The 18,532-nt window shown below is 45.8% G+C and overlaps 2 protein-coding genes across 2 annotated transcripts in view; one reads left to right on the top strand and one right to left on the bottom strand.

Moving 5' to 3' along the window:
* LOC144103659 (pancreatic triacylglycerol lipase-like) overlaps positions 1-1,571 on the top strand; it is a 29,612-nt gene extending 28,041 nt beyond the window's left edge. Inside the window, exon 11 of the mRNA XM_077636321.1 lies at positions 1,445-1,571. Within this exon, the coding sequence (XP_077492447.1) occupies positions 1,445-1,571 (127 nt within the window). The remainder of the gene's footprint in view (positions 1-1,444) is intronic.
* A 1,629-nt stretch (positions 1,572-3,200) lies between these two features.
* On the bottom strand, positions 3,201-16,623 carry LOC144105471 (retinol dehydrogenase 5-like). The gene is made up of 6 exons (XM_077638594.1): positions 16,503-16,623; positions 14,252-14,496; positions 11,206-11,409; positions 7,524-7,706; positions 5,405-5,537; positions 3,201-3,987 (listed from the first exon to the last, which is right to left on the bottom strand). Exons 2-6 carry the CDS (start codon positions 14,472-14,474, stop codon positions 3,507-3,509), a joined length of 1,224 nt encoding a protein of 407 aa, XP_077494720.1. The 5' UTR covers positions 14,475-14,496; positions 16,503-16,623; the 3' UTR covers positions 3,201-3,506.
* Positions 16,624-18,532: the final 1,909 nt, after the last annotated feature.

Genomic DNA, 18,532 nt, shown 5'->3' with positions numbered 1-18,532 from the left:
TAGCATCCACCCAAGCTCAGACGTGCGGCAACAAAGGAAAGCAATACAGCTTTCACAGAAATTTAATATTCGTGATAGACCGGGGTTCAAATCCAAGACCACTGCCTGTCCGGGGTGGTCGCTCTACCAATTGACTGAACCTACAAGGACGGCTGCTAGCAGATGGTAGGGTAAAAGCGAATCGACAAATAACTCGAAATGGGAACGGTATTAGTCGAATGTTTGGGGAAATCCCTTACAGCGGAGTAGATTTGTAATGGAGGAGTAATTACTTCCTAGTATCCACCCAAGCGCAGCTATACGGATATAGAGGGACACTATACAGCTTTCACAGAAACTTCAGAGTTCAATAAAAATTTGTCCTGATCCAGATTCAAGGTAGCAAAATTTTCTCGATACCATTAGTTGCCTCAGCCAGGAGGACACTGCGATGCAAAGCTTGCGAATGGACGCAGAGTTTATGCAGCGCAGGGCGGCGTGCTGCTATGTTGCCGCAGTGATTGCTCCGTACTGAGCAATGAAATATGTATTTAAATGTGGTGCTCCCACAAGATTTCCTTTGCGATGCGATGAAAAAATCAGCACAGAAATATACGGCCCGGTTCCATGAGTGAGCTCTAGGCAAAAAAAAAAAAAAAGTCAATATTTACTTCTTTCTTTTGTTAGGGAAAATTAAAAGCAGATTGCCTCGGAAGGCCCAACAAAAGACCCGAAAGAGGGCCTAACGTGGCTATGCCACCCTGGCTATGCCAACTGTGGCTATGCCAGCTGTAAAATATTGGCGTAAAGCGGGTACGGGTTGGCTATGAAAAGGGCCGCAACTCAATGCTACTCTGCGCAGCATACGTTGCATCTATGTTTAGTTGCATCTTTTACAGTGTTCGGAGCACGCATCTGTCGTCAGGAAATTGCGATTGTTGTGATGTGCGTCCAATATCATCTTCAGTGTGCTAAAATATCGGACGTAACTATCGGCGCAGTCCGAGGCGGTACAAATTCATCAAAAGCCCTCTACAGCGACCACAGTGCTTCTACACCAGTGTTTATTTGGCGATTAAAAAATAATCATAATAAAAAATGAATAATTGCAGCCAATCAGCTGATCAGCATGAGTTGGTGAGCCAGTTAGTTATCGACTAATAAGTCGTAAATCAGTCAGCCAGTCCATGGGTGGATAAATCGATCGATCAGTCAGTCAGTTGGCAGATCAATCAATCAATCAATCAATCAATCAATCAATCAATCAATCAATCAATCAATCAATCAATCAACCAACCAATCAATCAATCAATCAAAAAATAAATAACCCAAGAAATGAATAAATGAATCAGTCAGTCAGTAAGTCAATAAATTAATCAATCAATCAATCAGATACCTAATTAATTATATACTCTATCACTCTATCAGCCTACCCCTTTTTTAAAAGGGTGCAATAATTTTCCAGGAGTCGGCGTACAGAGACGTGGAAGTTCTGCAGAGGCGGCTTCAAAGGAACGCCGCTAGTGCCCGGAGAAGTTGTCCTAGAACCGGAAGAGGACTGCGGCAGCGACGACGACGAAGTCGAGCTCTGACAAGCCGGTGAATTGGCCGCCACAAGACGGTGACATTTTTATCTCACCATCTGTTCCCATCTCAACCGCGTATTGATTCATGAAAAGATTTCACATTAGTTTAACAGCTGTGGCTGGTTATCGAAACGCTTAGCGGCTGTAGATAGTTTAAAGTACGTAGGGAATAACTTTGACTCTGCGGTATAACGTGCGAGCGCGATGCATAAGTTTTCAGAAATGTGTGCCTGGCTGGGGTGCGCGTTAGTAGAGTACATACGTTGAAGCCGTGTCCTCTTGCCCATATAGCTGCTGCCACAACGGCGCAGCAGCAAACCGCTATGAGGAGAGAAGAGGCGCTTCAGCTGCCTAACCAGAGTCCACACTTGAACCGCGCCCTTGCAGACTCGGGGAATTCATTGAAACAGGAGCAACAGAAACGCTGATAAATATCATTTAACGACTCTTCAGGCAAGTTGATTTTGTAGTGAGGCAACCGCATGTAGGAATCATGTACCTCTTCTCAACGCTAGGTTCAGATCCTACCGGCGACGTCTTTTCGTCAACGTTTTGATAAATTATTTTAGATCTAAAATAACTGCTCAACTAATTTATAGCTTTGATCAGCGCCAAAAGAAACTAGCATCTTTTCTATGCTCCCCTTGACTGCAATGACTATTAGAGTTCTTCTTAACATAACTTTCCCCAATTACCGGCACCTGTCACCGACAGTCCAATTATTTACAAAGCTTCGGGCGTCGAGCTGCTTGTGAAAAAGGTTTATGCTCGGTCGCATTTATTCATAACTTATGCAGGTGACCGGAAGCTATAAGCGGGATGCGAAGGCTTCCACAACTTTTTGCACGTGGCTCGCGAGCGCATCGCAACAGCCCACTTGAGGAAGCTATGTCCTCACGCTCATACCTTCCTTTGTAGTTCAACAAACTGAGATTTAGTTACGTGTGTAGGTTTAACCCATAGTTTCAAAGCCACAGAAAGATGATGGTTTATCGAATGGCATCCTAATCTATGAGCATCGAAAAAGATAGAAGCTTTTCTACTATCAAACACACACAAAAAGAAACAGTTCAACGTACTTTGGCTTCTGACCTCATCCTTGCTCCCCTCCCCTCCCCATGAGTGCATTACAACGCAGTGCTTACGTCCCTCTAGTTGGCTCTGAAAAGATATCGGATTACCCTATCTCCTTTTTGTGATCCGAACGCTGCCTTGAGATGTTGCTGTGGTTGTTGTTGTTGCCTTAGTTACATGGCACATACCCACGACGGGGGATTGGCCAGGGTTCAGTGAAGAGGGCCCAAAGAAGAGGGTAAACTGGTGCCAAGCTAATGGTTCCACGGCCAGGTTACCAGAAAGCAGGTTGACTATGCCACTTCTTGGCACACACAACTTGGAAAGCTTCTTGTGACTCGATATATTGCATGGGTTTCCTGTACAGGCTTTGCCTTCAACGGGAGTGCAATGAAAAAAATTGTAAAGCTCTTGAAACCTTAAAATTTTTGCTTGTTTTGACGCATGCAGCCCTGGACAAACGCCTAGAGATTTTTTGATTTGGCTGACATCCTTGTAGTAAGAAATTAGTGACCTGGAGAAGTGATTTTTCAAGTCACCGTGAATAAATTGCATCATACGACGCAGTATAGATAATTTATTTCGCACGCTGCCGCTTAGTTCAGCAGCCGGAAGGAGTAATCACTCTATCACTGGGCTTCATCGTTAAATCTTGATCAATTTTTCTTCTCTTCCTAACCACTAGGCTTATGTGACTGACGTCGTTCTGCCAGAAGAAGACTCGTTTCGATCATCATACACGACGATTTAGGACAATGCGACGTGGTGGACATTGCATTGCCTCGAGCGGCGTGTCAAGCTTTATCACGGCTTTCACCGCCGCATAAGCGCCCTCCTTGCGAGCCAGCGACATCTGCGCTGTCGTCCCTAGATGTGGGTACCGGGCTTAATGATGGGAGGCGTCGGGAAGTAAGGCGGCACGCTTTCCATGTGTTCCAGAGGCTTTTCGGTATCGCTGTCAGCGGGCGCGTCTGTCATGGGCAGAGGTTGGACTATCACGTTGCGCACCCTGATGTTGCCCGCCAGCCCAGCCCTGGGCGTGAACTGCAGGATCAGGAAGAAGTCGCAGATCTTGAGTGGCAGGAACTCGAGCACTGTCCACGTGAGCTTCTGGCGCAGTCCCGAGCAGCAGTAGCGGACGTTGGCCTCGCTACTCAGCAGCGCCCGGATGACGGCCGTGGACACCTCCTGAAAGTTCTGGCGAGAGAATCGTCGAAGCTTCTTGGAAAAGGTGAACTTGAAGCTGTCCAGGTACGCGGAGCCGTACTCCTCTTGGACCAGTTGTGGCAAGCGCCGCGTCACGTCGTTAAGCGTCTGCGTGATGGCGTCCGGGTCGGTCATCGAGGTCCTGCGAGGGTACAAGATGGGTGGAAGCGCGCCGGAAAGTTTGACTGTGAGAAGACATCGATGCCGGTGCCTCTGGGCGCAGCGTGTAAGTGTATTTATGCGGTGTCTTCACTTGGTTTTCAACAAAGTTTTGATCGCAGTTTGTATAGATAGATTGCTATAATTTTCTTCGAAGAGGCACGTACTTTGATTTGAATCGTTTTTCCTTTATCGGTTTTTGTCGAAAACAAATGAAGAAAGATCGAAACGGCAAGTTCGGGGCTATGCTATTACTTTACAACAAGCACAGCCTTGGACGTTGTCGGAATGCATTGCATACCCATCGATGGTGTACGAATAAAGAATCGAAAGCATTGTTCGGAAAACTATTTCTTTTGCACTTTCACCAGGGGCAATTTAATAACGCAGCGACGAATGCTCCTCTAAGCAGGCCCTTCAGAGAATGGTGTCACCGAACTGTCAGGACACACAAATACGAAAACTCAGGCGCATGCAGCTGCTGGAGATTTTGATCTTATAAAGTTAACGCTTTGACCAACTGCTACCAGTTAGTAGCAGTTAACAGGGAACAATCAGGATGTCTTCCGGTCATTCCCGCGGTCCCTCATGCAGTCTGCTAGGACAATTGCATTTTTTCATTTTACATCAGCATTATTACTACCGGAATTCATTCTAACGGGCAAATAAGGTTATTTGCGGGCGACTGTGTGCTTTTCGAGAAGTAATTTTAAAAAAACTTTCAAAGTGGACTTAACGCCTTTTTTGATAACAATTTGACTGGTGCGATATCTCGGGAGGGGCATTTACCGGTACATTATTGTGTTTAATTCCACTATAGATGGTATTGGCTGACTTGTGTATGTGTTGGCTGTTTGAATAACTGCGGTTCATCCTATGAAGAGTGCTAGCTTGCCCAGAAGTGCATGAGGAACCTAAAAGTTACAGTAGAACATGACAGAACCACTGACGGCAAACACCGACTGTGTTCATGCTTCACAAGTAATAACTACATATCGAATGTGATTAATATTTTCCTCCCATTTAGTATTTATTTATATCAAAAGTTAATCTCTTGAGCATTATTGTACGCTTCGAGCAATGTCCGATATAAAATGGAAACATGCGCTGCTTAGTAGCTAGTGCCATGTATGGCACAGAGTAGGAGCGTGATGTCGTTGATAATAAGATCACATTGGAAACGAGGTCAAGCAACTAACTAGATTACAACGCTGTTGAGCAGACCACTAGGCCCGTGTGTGTTGTTGTTAAGAGTTTGAGGTTCGTACAGTCAGAACGTTTTGTTCGACGTGCTCCATTCGAAACGCCCAAATCTAAAAATTGATAAACGTGTTATAAACGTCCGCTTGACTTCGCACATGAGCTTTTTGCACGTGGAGACAAGTTGACTAACGGCTTACTTGTAAAACGCCGGTTCCAAGGTGCAGACTTGCACGTTAAACTTGGCCATTTCTCGGCGGAGACCGTCAGCATATTGGCACAGGGCCGCCGACGTTGCGGATGCTATGACCATGCCTGGAATGGCAATCCTACCTGCGCAGGTTAAGAGAGAGATTTTACCGCTGCCTTTTGTGTGCTCAAGCCAGGAGACGTAACTGAAACTTAAGAACAGTTTCCTGCTGGCCTGTGCGTCGGACTTGCTAGTCAAAATAACGAACTACAAATGAGAGGTTACGATAAGGCCCTTCAAAACTACAAAACGACTTTATGGACTATGATATATTGCAACGAAAAATGTCAGGAAACATGCAAACACAATTAACGCTGACTTGGAACTCAAATTTACTGCATAAAACGCAATATGTAGTCTCCTGTAAAAATAAAAAAAAACGCTTAACAGCGGTGTGCGCAGGCATTATTTTGCGGCGATCAGCCGATGATGGGATCATCAGGTGTTGCCAAAGCAAAAACGTTAACGCCAAGACACTAATTCACTAGCAATCCTGAAAAACCCGATGAGTCATTGAAGCCTCCACCTTTGGCGTTTGAGACGAAATGACCTTGGCCAAATTTGACTGCCAGGGAATCTCGGTGTACTCGAGTAGAAGACTGGCTTGACCTAGTCTCAAAATGGATATGGCCCACCTCCATAAGCGGGGTTGGTCCACCGCCAAAATTTGAGTGGCCCACTGAAGAAAGTTTGAAAATTGAGGTGACCCACGTTGGGACAGACCTGGGGCGCCTCAAAAATGGTCTTGGCTCACCCTCAAAATTTAGGTTGCCCATCCCCGTAAACTTGAAAATTGAGTTGGCCCACGTTTAAACCGACCTGGGACACCTGGGATACTTTTCTGTCAAACGCTTTGCCACACTTTAGATACCTTTGCACAAAAACTACGCAAGCTCTATCCTGGCCCCGGCGGTCGCATTTAGATGGAGGCTAAATGCCAGAGGGTCAAGCACTTTGCGATATGAATGCACGTTAAATAATCCCAGGTGATAAAAATTATCCGGAGCACTTTACTACGGCGTCCTTCATAGGCGTAGTCGGTTTGGGACATTAAACCCCGCAAACCAAATAAGCCAGGACATATGCTATAACGTTGGGTCTCCTCCGCAGTGTGCAAGTTTCATCCCGACCAGGGGATGCACCTCTCATTCCGCAAGCTTGCACAAGGAGAACCTGTGCGTATCCTGCTTTCAGCAGTGAATCAGTCTGCGTCGTTAAACATTCCCCCATGATGTGCAGGCACAATTTTGGAGAGGGTTGATAGCAAGCACGAGACAGCGATAACATGTTTAGTTACCTTTGAGGGCGTGAACTGTAGTGAAGAATTGCCTTCAAAGACCGAGGGTTGTTCATCGTACGAAAACTTTGCTAATGAAGCTGCATCTTGATGTACCTAAATCTGTGATGTGATTTTATATAATTTCAAACGTGAACCACAGACCACGAATCGTCACGAATCGAAACAAAGGTCACGAATCGTCTGCTACAATCATGATCGTCCACGAGCACCAGATAGTCATCCGCGTACCTAAACATGTCCACAACAAGCCATGAAGAAAATGTCCCAGAGGAGTGAAGCCAGGCGTGAACCAATGCAGACACTCGTATTCTACGAGAATAACCTTCCCTCTAATTCAGCAAATGTCGAACTCCGATAAGGAATACAGTTGCGGAAGGCTTCCTGTTGACACACCACTGATTCTCGTCGTGAAGGCCAGTGCATCATTTTCCCGGTTGTTCACCTCTCAACTAAGTTTGTTAGCTTGTCGTGATGCATAACCAGGGAAAACGATCAACTGGCCCCCACGACAAGAAGGGGTGTGTCAACAGGGAGCTTTTTGCAACTGTGGCCTTCCTTATCGAAGTTTGACGTTGGTCGAATTCGAGGGAAAGTTTTTCTCCCAGAATATGAGCGTCTCCATTGGTTTGCATTTGTCTCTATCACCCGTGATATCTTTATCGACAGCATTTTGAAGAAAACTCTGTCTAGGCTTGTTGTGAGCCTGTAACAAGGAAATTGCAGCTATCACTGTGAAACTGTGTAAAATTAGACGACACAGGAAGCTCACCGTGTAGACCGGTGACTATGACGATCCTGCCTCTGCTCTTCTTTATTTGGTTCAGGCCGACCGTGATAAACTTGAGCGTGCCAAAAATGTTGACTTCGATGGCCCGTTGGAGGTCCTTGAACTGCAGCCACTCTACCTCGCCGTAGCAAGTGACGCCGGCGTTGGCAACAAGGCCCCACAGGGCTGCGAAGAGAAGCTATCGGTGAAAACTGGTAACATGTAATGGTACACAAAGACCACAGCACAAAGAGCACAACTGTTGTTTCGAGAGTTCGAGACAACAGTGCAAGCAGCGAGAAAGGCGGCAGCACAAATCTGCGACTTCCGGCTACATATTGATGCCGTATAAAGAAACCACTGAGGCAACTTAAGAAAATGAAAATGAAAATCGTTTTTCTGGGGGGGGGGAAGGAAATGGCGCAGTATCTGTCTCATATATCGGCGGACACCTGAACTGCGCCGTAAGGGAAGGGATAAAGGTGGGAGTGAAAGAAGAAAGGAAGAAAGAGGTGCCGTAGTGGAGGCCTCCGGAATAATTTTGACCACTTGGGGATCTTTAACGTGCACTGACAGGGCACAGCACACGGGCGCCTTAGCGTTTTGCCTCCATAAAAACGCAGCCGCCGCGGTCGGGTTCGAACCCGGGAACTCCGGATCAGTAGCCGAGCGTACTAACCACTGAGCAACCGCGGCGGGTACTGAAGAACTTTGAAGGGGAAAGCATTGATTTTTTCATTTCTATTTTTTCTTGTTTTCATAATGACGCACATACTAATTAGCATGCAGTAGTTCAGGCAACTAAGACGCAACGTGTTTTTGTGGCCGATGGGTTTCCCGCTTGCGTCACAATCTGAATGTCCTTGGTTGAATTCCCCACAGCTTGGGAAAAATTTTTTCTTTGGTGATGGCGGCTTTTGGCGTTTTCTGGACAACTTTTGCTGAACGCGGACATCGACGCCTGGTTTCATTGCTAAAGGGCAATATAAGGCCTTTATATGTTGCACGTTTTACAAACTAGTACTGAACGCTACACTTGAAGCGAACAGCACTCACAGTGGTTATAGTAACGTATGTGAAGCGATGGGTAAGGCTTGATGTGGCCGGGAGAAAATTCAAGGAAACCTTATTAAAAAAATGTTTGCTAGAAGACGCTTAATGAAAATGTGCTTGAGCACACCGAGAAAATACTCGAGAAAGACCCATCGCAGATATCTTAAATGCTCAGTTGCCTAGGAACCTTTCGTTGAGAGATAATATAAGAGTTACCCTCTATGCGGATAGTGTCCACATCCGATGTATGGTTATCCGAAAAAAGACGAACAAACCGCAGCTATGAGCCAAGATGTTGGCACCGTGCGGGCTTTCGAGGTCAGTAAGCTTTGTTCTATGCTTATAAACAGGAGAAACGTCATTAAGATTTGTAATGGTTAAGAAAAAACAGCGCTCTATGTCGCCGGATCTTTCATTTGGCTCAATTTTAAATGTTCTATTTTGTTTGTCTTGTATCCACAACACTCCAAAGGCATGTGTCAGTAGTGGCTATGGGGTCGGTTAAGCCAACCTAGGACTTGTGCGAAACCCGCCGCAACAGCCCAGTGGCTATGGCGTTCGGCTGCTGATGCGAAAGATCGCGAGATCGTATTCATGCCGCGACGGTGGCATTTCAGTGCAGGTAAATAGAAAAAAAATCAGCGTACTATGCAATGTCATGATATGTTGAGGATAAATAGAAAAACACTAGTGTACTGTGCAATGCCGTGACATGCTAAGGAACCGGAAGCGGTCGAAATCAACCTTGGGAAGTGGACTGTGACGTTTTAATAGCCAATGGCCACCTTCCGAGACTTTGAACCCCAAATAAGATTATTGCTTTTTCTTTCGGTCTGGCGCGCGCACAATAAGTCTACAGCGCACACACCTTATGATGATTCAAGGAGCGACTATACCACCTCATATTGCATGCTGCGCTGATGCTCAGAGGGACCAGCAGACAAGAGAGGAGTAAACACGTCCGACTGAGTGTCTACCGCCAATATCAAAACAACATGCCGTAAAATAATTAATGTCGTATAACGCTCATTGAAAGAGAAGAAAATTTAGAGCCCATTGGCGCTGATAATGCTCGATGCAATTCTACGTACGACTACAAAATTACTGTAATAAGTTCCGCCTTTAATGACACTGTCCACTAAGTTTATCCTGGTGTCCAGATTCAATTGTGCGTTGACGATTGTGTATTGTTCATGAGATCAGTTGTGCTCAACGTCAAAGTGACCTGAATGTTAACCTCACAAAGATAGTAAACTGGTGCAGTTGTTGAGGCCTGAATAAATCCACAGTAATTTCTTCTTTCTGCACGAATAATACAAACAGTCCTATTAAACATTCATATAAGCTCGGGTCTCGACCACTAAAAGAAGTCACCGCGGTCAAACACTTAGGTGTGAGAGTTACACATGATCTTTCTTGGACCACCCACCCACATTGACAACATCTGTTCATCGGCCTTCAGAAAACTTTTTCCTGTCGCACAAACTCCAGATTTCACTCTCTAAAATAAAGCTTATAAATTACCTTTTTTTTCATCAGAGAAAAATTTGAATACGCGTGCATAATATGGGATACGTAAGGGAGCTTGAATGCAAAAAAAGATGAAAAAAATACAAAGAAAAGTTGTCTTACTTTGAATTGTGTACCCTAAGAACTCCGAATCTGAGTGTACGAAATAATGCTAGCTAACGATATCCCACCCTTAAGTGCCAGCAAAAAAAAAAAAACAAAAAAATTCTTTAGATTTCCTGTCCTTAATGCACAACCTCAAGTTGCGACTTGATCTGTCATTACGTACATCAATTCCCACAGTCTGCCAGAAGCACTCCACGTTGCAGCACCACTTTGTTATAACCGTACTTCGCACGCAAAAATTTAAATACGTTTTCTTTTTTTTCCCGCGTAATAACGGAGTGTAACTGTTTGTCTGAGCCACAAACGCACCAATTTCTCTTAAATCCTTCCTCCCTCAGTTATTGCCATCTCGAGTCAGATGTTCCGGAGCTGCATAGGGCTGTTGCGTTAAATGTGCTCGTTCCCTACTGATGTGCCTACAAAAGTTCTATAGATTTCTAGTTTACATGTAATTTTGTACACCTGGTCGCCTATTGTTAAGCAATATTTGGACAACTACGTTATTTAGTCTCTTACCGGATGCTCGCCTGACCATATGAGCTTATACGGTACCCAAAGTATATACTTTAGGGATGACACCAGGCACACAAAGATACTGACTCGCTGCGTGGCTTAGACCTGGATGTATTTGATTCTGGCATATTATCAGGGAAGACTGGATACAAAAATCAAGAACATAGACAGAAAAGGAGCACTGCATATATAAATGAACGCATTCTATAATCCGCGAACTTAGCTCTCACGCCATCGGTAACGATACAACTGCTGCCACTGCCAGAACAGGCTAAAACTTGGTGACATTTTCTAAGGCTTTCCTGGTGGACGTCGCGCGATGGTGTGTTGCGCGGGTGCGTGTGTGTGCGTGGCGTCTCTTTGGTTCTTTCGCTGGGATATTACGTTTTATTTCGTAATCCTCGAAAGCTAGTCTTCAACTATGTGCCGAAGAGCGCTGCGTGACCCCGCACTGCTCCCTAGCCGCCCGCTCTCATTGGCGTACGTTTTCCTCCGAGGCGTTCGCTGATGTCATGGTAGGCCCTGATGATGGTGTCGTGCTTGAGGTAGTCCACATGGAGCACGGTCACTGAGTTGGCGATCAGGTTGCGCGCGCCTTGTGAGTCGAGCTCCAGGCAGCCGGCAAACACGGTGAAGCCCTTCTGTTGCAACGCCAGGGCGACGATTTGACCGAGGCCCGAATCGCAGCCTGCGCAGTGCGATAGGAGAGATACCGTCGAGCTTTAGGCTTCACTTTCAACCTGTGCTTCAGGCTTGGTCTTAGCCTTGGTCCAGAGGAGAGGTGGTGAAGGAACAGCGCTAAGTACAGGACAGGAGACAAAGATGGAAGCACAAACACGGGCGCTTACTATCTACTTAATCTTTATTTCGGAGCATAAACATATATCAGGTGGCAGTAAGGGGGGCGGTACATTGAGGCATGCGCTGTCACAGGGAAACAGTGGATAGTCACGTCAAATAATAATATTAATAAAAACCTGAAGCTGGGAATGACGGATGGGTGAAAGCGATAAAACCGATAAAAGGTGCACGGTGTAGAGGGCCGTCACGCAAACTAAGAAGAAACAGATGAAGGGTTAAACAGGATGCGAAAGTATGGCGAAAAAGGGGGTTTTGAGTGTTTAAAATTGATGAAAACGATAGTAAAAGAACGATAAAAATGTTGAGGTGTAGAGGGCCAAACACATAAAAAGGGAAAGACATTCAACAAATCTCAAGCTTAAAAGTGGACAGAAGGGTAAATAGTCTGTTAAAAGAAAAAAAAAACCAAAAAGAGGAAGGTTGGCGGCGTAAAACAGAAATACCAAGGGCCTCAATGTACCGCCCCCCTTACCTGATATATGTTTGTGCTCCGAAATGAAGATTCAGTTGATAGTCAGCGCTCGTGTTTGGGCTTCCATGTTTGTCTCCTGTCCCGTACTTAGCGCTGTTCCTTCACCATGCAACACCAACTAGCCCGTCAACTCATTCTTCTAGACGAGGGATGGGGCTATTGATGCAAGGCTGAATAGAACAGACTATTCGCATCATAGAGTTTGAGATTTTGGATGGCTGCAGAGAGAGAGAGAGAGAAACCAGCGAAATAGACAAGTAACCAGGGGATGTCTCTTCACTATATATACTGTCCTGCCGAAAAAAAACTTGCCAGAAACACACAGGATGAACAAAAGAAAATACAAAGGAAACTACTGGGGGCTCTGTGCTTTATGTGTGCTCCTTTATTTTTCGCGTTTTTTTGCAGATGTTCTGCGTTATAATGCTGGCTTCTTGCTTTTGCAAGCTTAAGGATAATCCCTAGTTATTAATTACCCATTTTTGGGGTGGACATAAAAAGCTGTTTAATCTCGTGTACAGTGTTTGTCTTTTGCCGATGCCCTAGTCTGAAATTCTCTTTCTCATTTCCCCCAGACTTAAGTACAGCTTGTGTTGGGCGCAGTTGGTTAACAAATGAGCATAGTGATGATTAGACAACGGTTAAGAGGGTTAAGACACTACTTTGGCCAAATAAAGCGGTACACTAAGAAGAGAAATCATCGAAGCCTTCCGAATAGAGCCCAGTTTTGAGGTAGACAGAGCGAGCAGGCCTTCTGTGGCACTGAGCAGAAAATAATTGCAGCTTTTATCGCAGAACAAGATGTGGTGCAGATTAATTTCGAGGCCGCATAGAGACGCAGGCAAAGAACAAGCTGCACGTACTCCAATATACACAGCACTCACAAAGGCTGTGGCTTCGGAGATCGACGAGAATAACAAAAAAAAACTGTGATATCTCAATATGTGCTGCGTTAGGCTGCTCGCATCCGCATAGACACAAAACGCATGCGAATGGTTTAGTTCTCTATTCAGTCATCAATTTGCAATAATGTCCTTCTACTATTCATACCTATCGGTGCTTAAGTATTTGCTATTACTTTCTTTTTCTTCACGTGAAGAATATACCTACATTTGATAGTCGGTGCGTAACCATGTTGCACGCTCCTTTATCAATTTTTAATCAGTGCACAGTCGTCACTATGAAGCGCCTGCAAACGCCTCTGACTTGTATTGTGGGAGCACCAGCCCTCTTAACAAGGCCGTGGCTATCTTAAGCAACGGTTCTAGACATCCCTTCACTTCTACTATCCCAAAGCCGCTTGCACTATTACGTCATGACGACACCGCAGATAAGCCACAAGGAAGAAAATAGACGCTTCTTTTGTATTCCGTTTGCGAGTGCTATGCGCCACACAGAAAAAAAAATGTATGACTTGGCTGCGACATTGATGGCGGTGCAGTTTACACGCCACATGCGATAATTCTGCAAGCAGAAGGATGGGGAGAGGGCCCCTCTAGCCGTGTTTACATGAACGTGACGTAATGCGCCCTCAGTCGACTTTTCGAGAGAAAGAGCACATTTTGAGAAGGAAAGGCGTGGCTTGTCCACTACTCTTTTCCTCAAAGTTTTCGTCCCCAAAAAAGCGGATTGGAGTCGACTTCGGTCGCATTCATATAAACGCGGATTTTGATCCTGTAATGCTAGGCATATAACAGTGCAAGCTTTAAAGTGCAGAAATATGAATGCTTTTCATTCCTGCGTGCAGAATGACATGAAGAACTAATTTGTAGATACGGCCCTTTCGGACAAAACTATAAAAGTAAACACGAATAACCTCTGGCCCAAGTGCAGGAGGATTGCTGAAGGGCAAATACAAGCAGAAGCGGACCCTAACAGCGAAACAGCCTTAAGTTCCTGCCATCGTATGGCTGCACTGACAGGTGGTGAATTAGTTTTCATTTTGTTCTTTATTTTCAATATAGGCTACACATCTGTCTCAGTCCTATCTTCCTGAGACATTCATTAGCAACATTTAATGCTGGTCTTCATTTTGTCCTGAAAAAAAAAATCTAGATTTTTTTACATTTCTGCAGTCAAGGGCACATTAGCGATGAAATCATGGAAGTCAAGTTTTAACTGAAGTTTTCAGTGTGTGGGCTTTACAGGGATAAGGAACACCGACTCAAGCCGATAGTAGTGGTACAACAGAAACCACCTGTGATGAAGACGGCCTTGCCAGTCACCGGAAGCCTGCGGCCGAAGCTGGCCGTCAGGTGGCGCTTGATGCAGAAGCCGATCATGATGGAGAAGGCCACGAGGCCGAACACCGACACGGCGTACTTCAGTGGGGGCGTCAGGGACGTCACCACGAACGTGCACAGCGCCACAACCATGAAGGCCACCATGGGCGCGTTAGCCTGGCGCCGCCCGCTCTCCATGGCGACGGTTCCGCTCGCTGGCCTGCGGACAGTCGCGCGTCTCATCAGCATGCTAATTCGCTAACGTTATGCTATTGAAGGATTAAGTCTGTAGGCTTTCTTTTTTTTATACGGCGGTGGACGTGTGGGCAGAAATTTGGAGCGGTACGAATCGGCTTGAGATTAATTTGAGGGTAGCGCAGCGACCTATGGAAATGAAAATGACACCGTTAAGACAGGGATAGCGCAGAGTGGGTTAAGGAAGAAACAGGAGTTAGTGATACACTAGCAGGAATTAAACAAACTCGCAGGGTGGTTACGACTGTATAAGGCGATATTCAGCGATAGCTGTGCAGGCATAGAGTTCCGGGGATATGCTGGGGTAGAAAAGATACGGTGACCTCGTATCGCACTGGTGTAGTGGTCAAGTGAGGCACCCCTGCACTGACAGGCGGCTGTTTCCAACAGAGCCACCCGTAGGCTTATACAACCCTGGTTGACCGGCGACGCAAACGGTGGGTGCTAGCGCATCCACTGGTTACGCCGACGGTGACGGCGGACGGCGGACGACTACGACGCGAAAGCCAATGACGGGCGCCGAACAGCTATCGCTGTAAAAGAAATGGACATGGCAGGGCCTATGGTGCGTATGGAAGATAACTGATGGTTCCTAGGGTTAGCGCAGTGTATTACAAGAGAAGATGAAATAGAGTAATGTGGACGGGTTAGACTTGGAAGTTCGTGGGAAAAGGGTGGTCGCTTCTGGAAGAGGACAGGGTTAATTAAGAAGATATCGGAGATGCTATGTGGGATTAATAGTGTAGTAATGATGATGGTAATAGTCATTAGGAACGTAGGAACGATCGCTATCGAGAAGATGCAATTTGCGGTCATGTGATCAGCATGGGCCTAAGATTTGGCCCTCTGGTGGGCGATGTGACAGCTTTCGCCGCCTTTTATTCGTCGTAGTGGGAAGACTTGAGAGTTTCTTTTACGCGAAGCATTTCGCTGGTACCACACTGCCGAATCCTAATTCCTGCGTTCTAAATAAGGCTGTTTCGTTTCGCGGGCAGACGTCTCTTCCGCGTTTAGTGCCACGTTGGAAGCCTACGATAGGCTCATCTATTTCACCCTGAGTACTGTGCCCGGCTGCTACCACAGGACGGACAAGGTAAATGCGAATTGCAGTTCACGGCACGAAATTATGAAATGAGAAGAGAGAAGAGATAAGTAAATATGGCACTGGTCACTTGACTGATTGCTTACGGCGGGGTTGAAAACGCCCAGCTGCGCTCAGAATTACAGCATGGCACCACCACCACCATCATCATCATCATCATCAGCCTGACTACGCCCACCGCAGGACAAAAGACTTCCCATATCTCTCCAATTAACCCTGCCCTGATGCAGCTGCGGTCACCCTATCCCCGCAAACTTCTCAATCTCCTCCACCCACCTAACTTTCTGCCGCCCCCTGCTATGCTTGGCATTTCCTTGGAATCCAGTCTATTGCGCTCAGAGACCGTCGGTTATCTTGCCTTCGCATCACATGCCCTGCCCAAGCCCATTTCTTCCTCTTGTTTTAGACCAGGATGTCATTAACCCGCGTTTGTTCCCTCACCCACTCTTCTCTCTCCCTGCCTCTTAACGTTACACTTATCATTTTTCTTTCCTAGCTTGCTACGCTGCCCTTAACGTAGGTAAACGGCACCACCACGCGCACTTAATTTTCGTCTCTTCGAGACGGTTGCAGACAGCCTAAGACTGCCCAAATATATCGAAATTACCTATGAAAACGAAACTCAGCGTACTGGATCAATTAAAACCAGTGGTATTAAGTAATGGATTTAATACCTCTAGTGATTATTAACTCCCGAAATGTATCTCACGTGTTCGCTGCTACTAACATGTTTTTTTTCGTATGATACGGTTTATTGCACGTTTAACAACTTCTGTCAACTAGATTCACAACTTAAGGGTCCGAAGTATCCGATATAGTTTGCACTACGGCACGTTCTCCTTTGTAAACCTCGTACCGCTATGACTTACCGCTTCAGTAGGCTCTGGTCATAACTGCAGCATTGTCAGAGTGAGTGTAGTCGCGAAGGTAGCGACTTCTGGCCCCAGTCGCCCCCTACGTCTTGCATACTGCGAGCTAGACTTCTTTCTTCTTCACCTCGCAGGCTGAAAAGGCAATTACTGTCTTCATTGTCTTTCGCGCTGCCCTACCATACGCGGCAGCGTCTGCGTCTGGTTCATGGTTAACACAGGAGGGATCGAAAAAGAGAATGAAGGCATTACAGCTGCATTTACAAGAGGAGCTTTGGTACCAAACACTTGTAATTTATTAATGCATACTTTGGAAAATTTACTTGATCTGGTTAATTGGATGTGAATAGATATAACCTCCTTAGAGAGGTGTTTGTCCTGCAGTGGACGTTGTCAGGCTGATGAGGATTTATTTAATTGCAAACCTGCATTGCCATGTGACATCATGACATCATTGCAGCTTAGGGAAGGGGAAGGAGGGGAGGGCGGTGCTGAAAATGTTAATATCAGAAACAATTCAGCAAGAAACTAAAAAACGGCTTGTTACATCTGATCTCATGAACGTCAGGTTTTCGCCAGCCACTGCGTTCAGCTTAATTAATGTCATGACTGGCATGAAGTGAAACGGTGAGCTGGTAGGGTGAAGGGGTTTTGTGAATTGCTGTACACTGAAAAAAAAAAGGATGTTCCTAACTAATCAAAAGAAAGAGAAAAAAATAAGATTACTCAATGGTAGTTGTTATATTGTAACACGAAAAGAAAGCGTACGAGCTGAGGTGGGATTACGTTCTCTCAGAGGTAGTGTCACAGCTTGCGGTTAAGAATTGCCACCTAAGGCAAATGGTATTTTACGTGAATGCAACAGAGGATGAACTAAGCGCTCATTACCATCAGTAGCGCAATGAATCTGCGATGTGTTTTTGGATGCGTAAGACGGCAGTTCGAATCCCCTACCCCAAGGAAATTTTCTCCTGTGTTATTTTTCACAGCCGGAAAAACCGTACCAAAATCATTTACCATCTACCCTGGATAGATTTCCTTTTAGGTGGCATTCAGAGATACTTTTAAGCAAAAGTCGCAATTTGTAAAGGTGCAAGACTAGCAGCACTGATCGCGATCACAGTCACAATGACCAGCTTTTCCGTCTTTGGCTCCTACTGTGGTTACATCGAACTTCGTCGGTATGCAGGATCTCGCTCAGGGAAGCGCATTGTTAGATACGACCCCAATGGTCTTGACGCATTGAGATCATTTTGTATGTGTGGCTGCTACTCGGTTAATCCTACCTTGTTGCTATATAATTGGCACAGAAGCGTGTCCTCGTACAGCATGGTCGGCTACGGCTTCATTTCGAAAAGTCTTACGCTTTATAAGCGCTGTACTGCTGTCGAATTACATCCACATCAGCGCCCAATAACGTGGCCGAAGTGAGAAGGTGATGCACCCTGTTTCGTCGAGCTGTGCCGTTAGGAAAAAAACTGGGCTAGATGCATTAGATTCATCAAGAAAAAAACAAAGAAGATGTACTTCGTGTCGGCGCTGTTCTTCTGACTTCGTATTTCTCGCTTCTTCCATGATGGAGCAATTAAAGTGTTACTTGAGGCTTTAATGACTTGAGTGTCGTAGCATGACGTCCTATTTCATTCTCGTTTGGTTTATGCGGTTTAATGTCCTAAAGAGACTCAGGCTAAGAGGGACGCTTTAACGGAGTGCTCCCAGTAATTTCGACCACCTGGGGTTCTTTGTAGGGCACTAACATCGCACAGTACACGGACCTCTAGCATTTTGAAGTGCGACCGTGACGGTCGGGATCGCACCCGCGTGTTTCAGGTCAGCAGCCGACAACCATAACCACTGAACCACCGCGGCGGGTCGTACCTCACCCTTTCTTGTGTCTCAATCATTTGTTCTTTTTGCTTGCTTGTAATGACAGGCATAATGCTCCTCCAGGTCGCAGTTGGCAGCCAGTTTTTTCCCCTCCTCCTTCCGTACGTGACCTTCATGTCATCGAACGAAGCGATCATGATGAT

This window comes from Amblyomma americanum, chromosome 9 (genome assembly GCF_052857255.1).
Source record: "Amblyomma americanum isolate KBUSLIRL-KWMA chromosome 9, ASM5285725v1, whole genome shotgun sequence".
NCBI lineage: Eukaryota > Metazoa > Arthropoda > Arachnida > Ixodida > Ixodidae > Amblyomma > Amblyomma americanum.
Note: the sequence above shows the minus strand (reverse complement) of the source record. Positions and strands in the feature narration are given on the sequence as shown.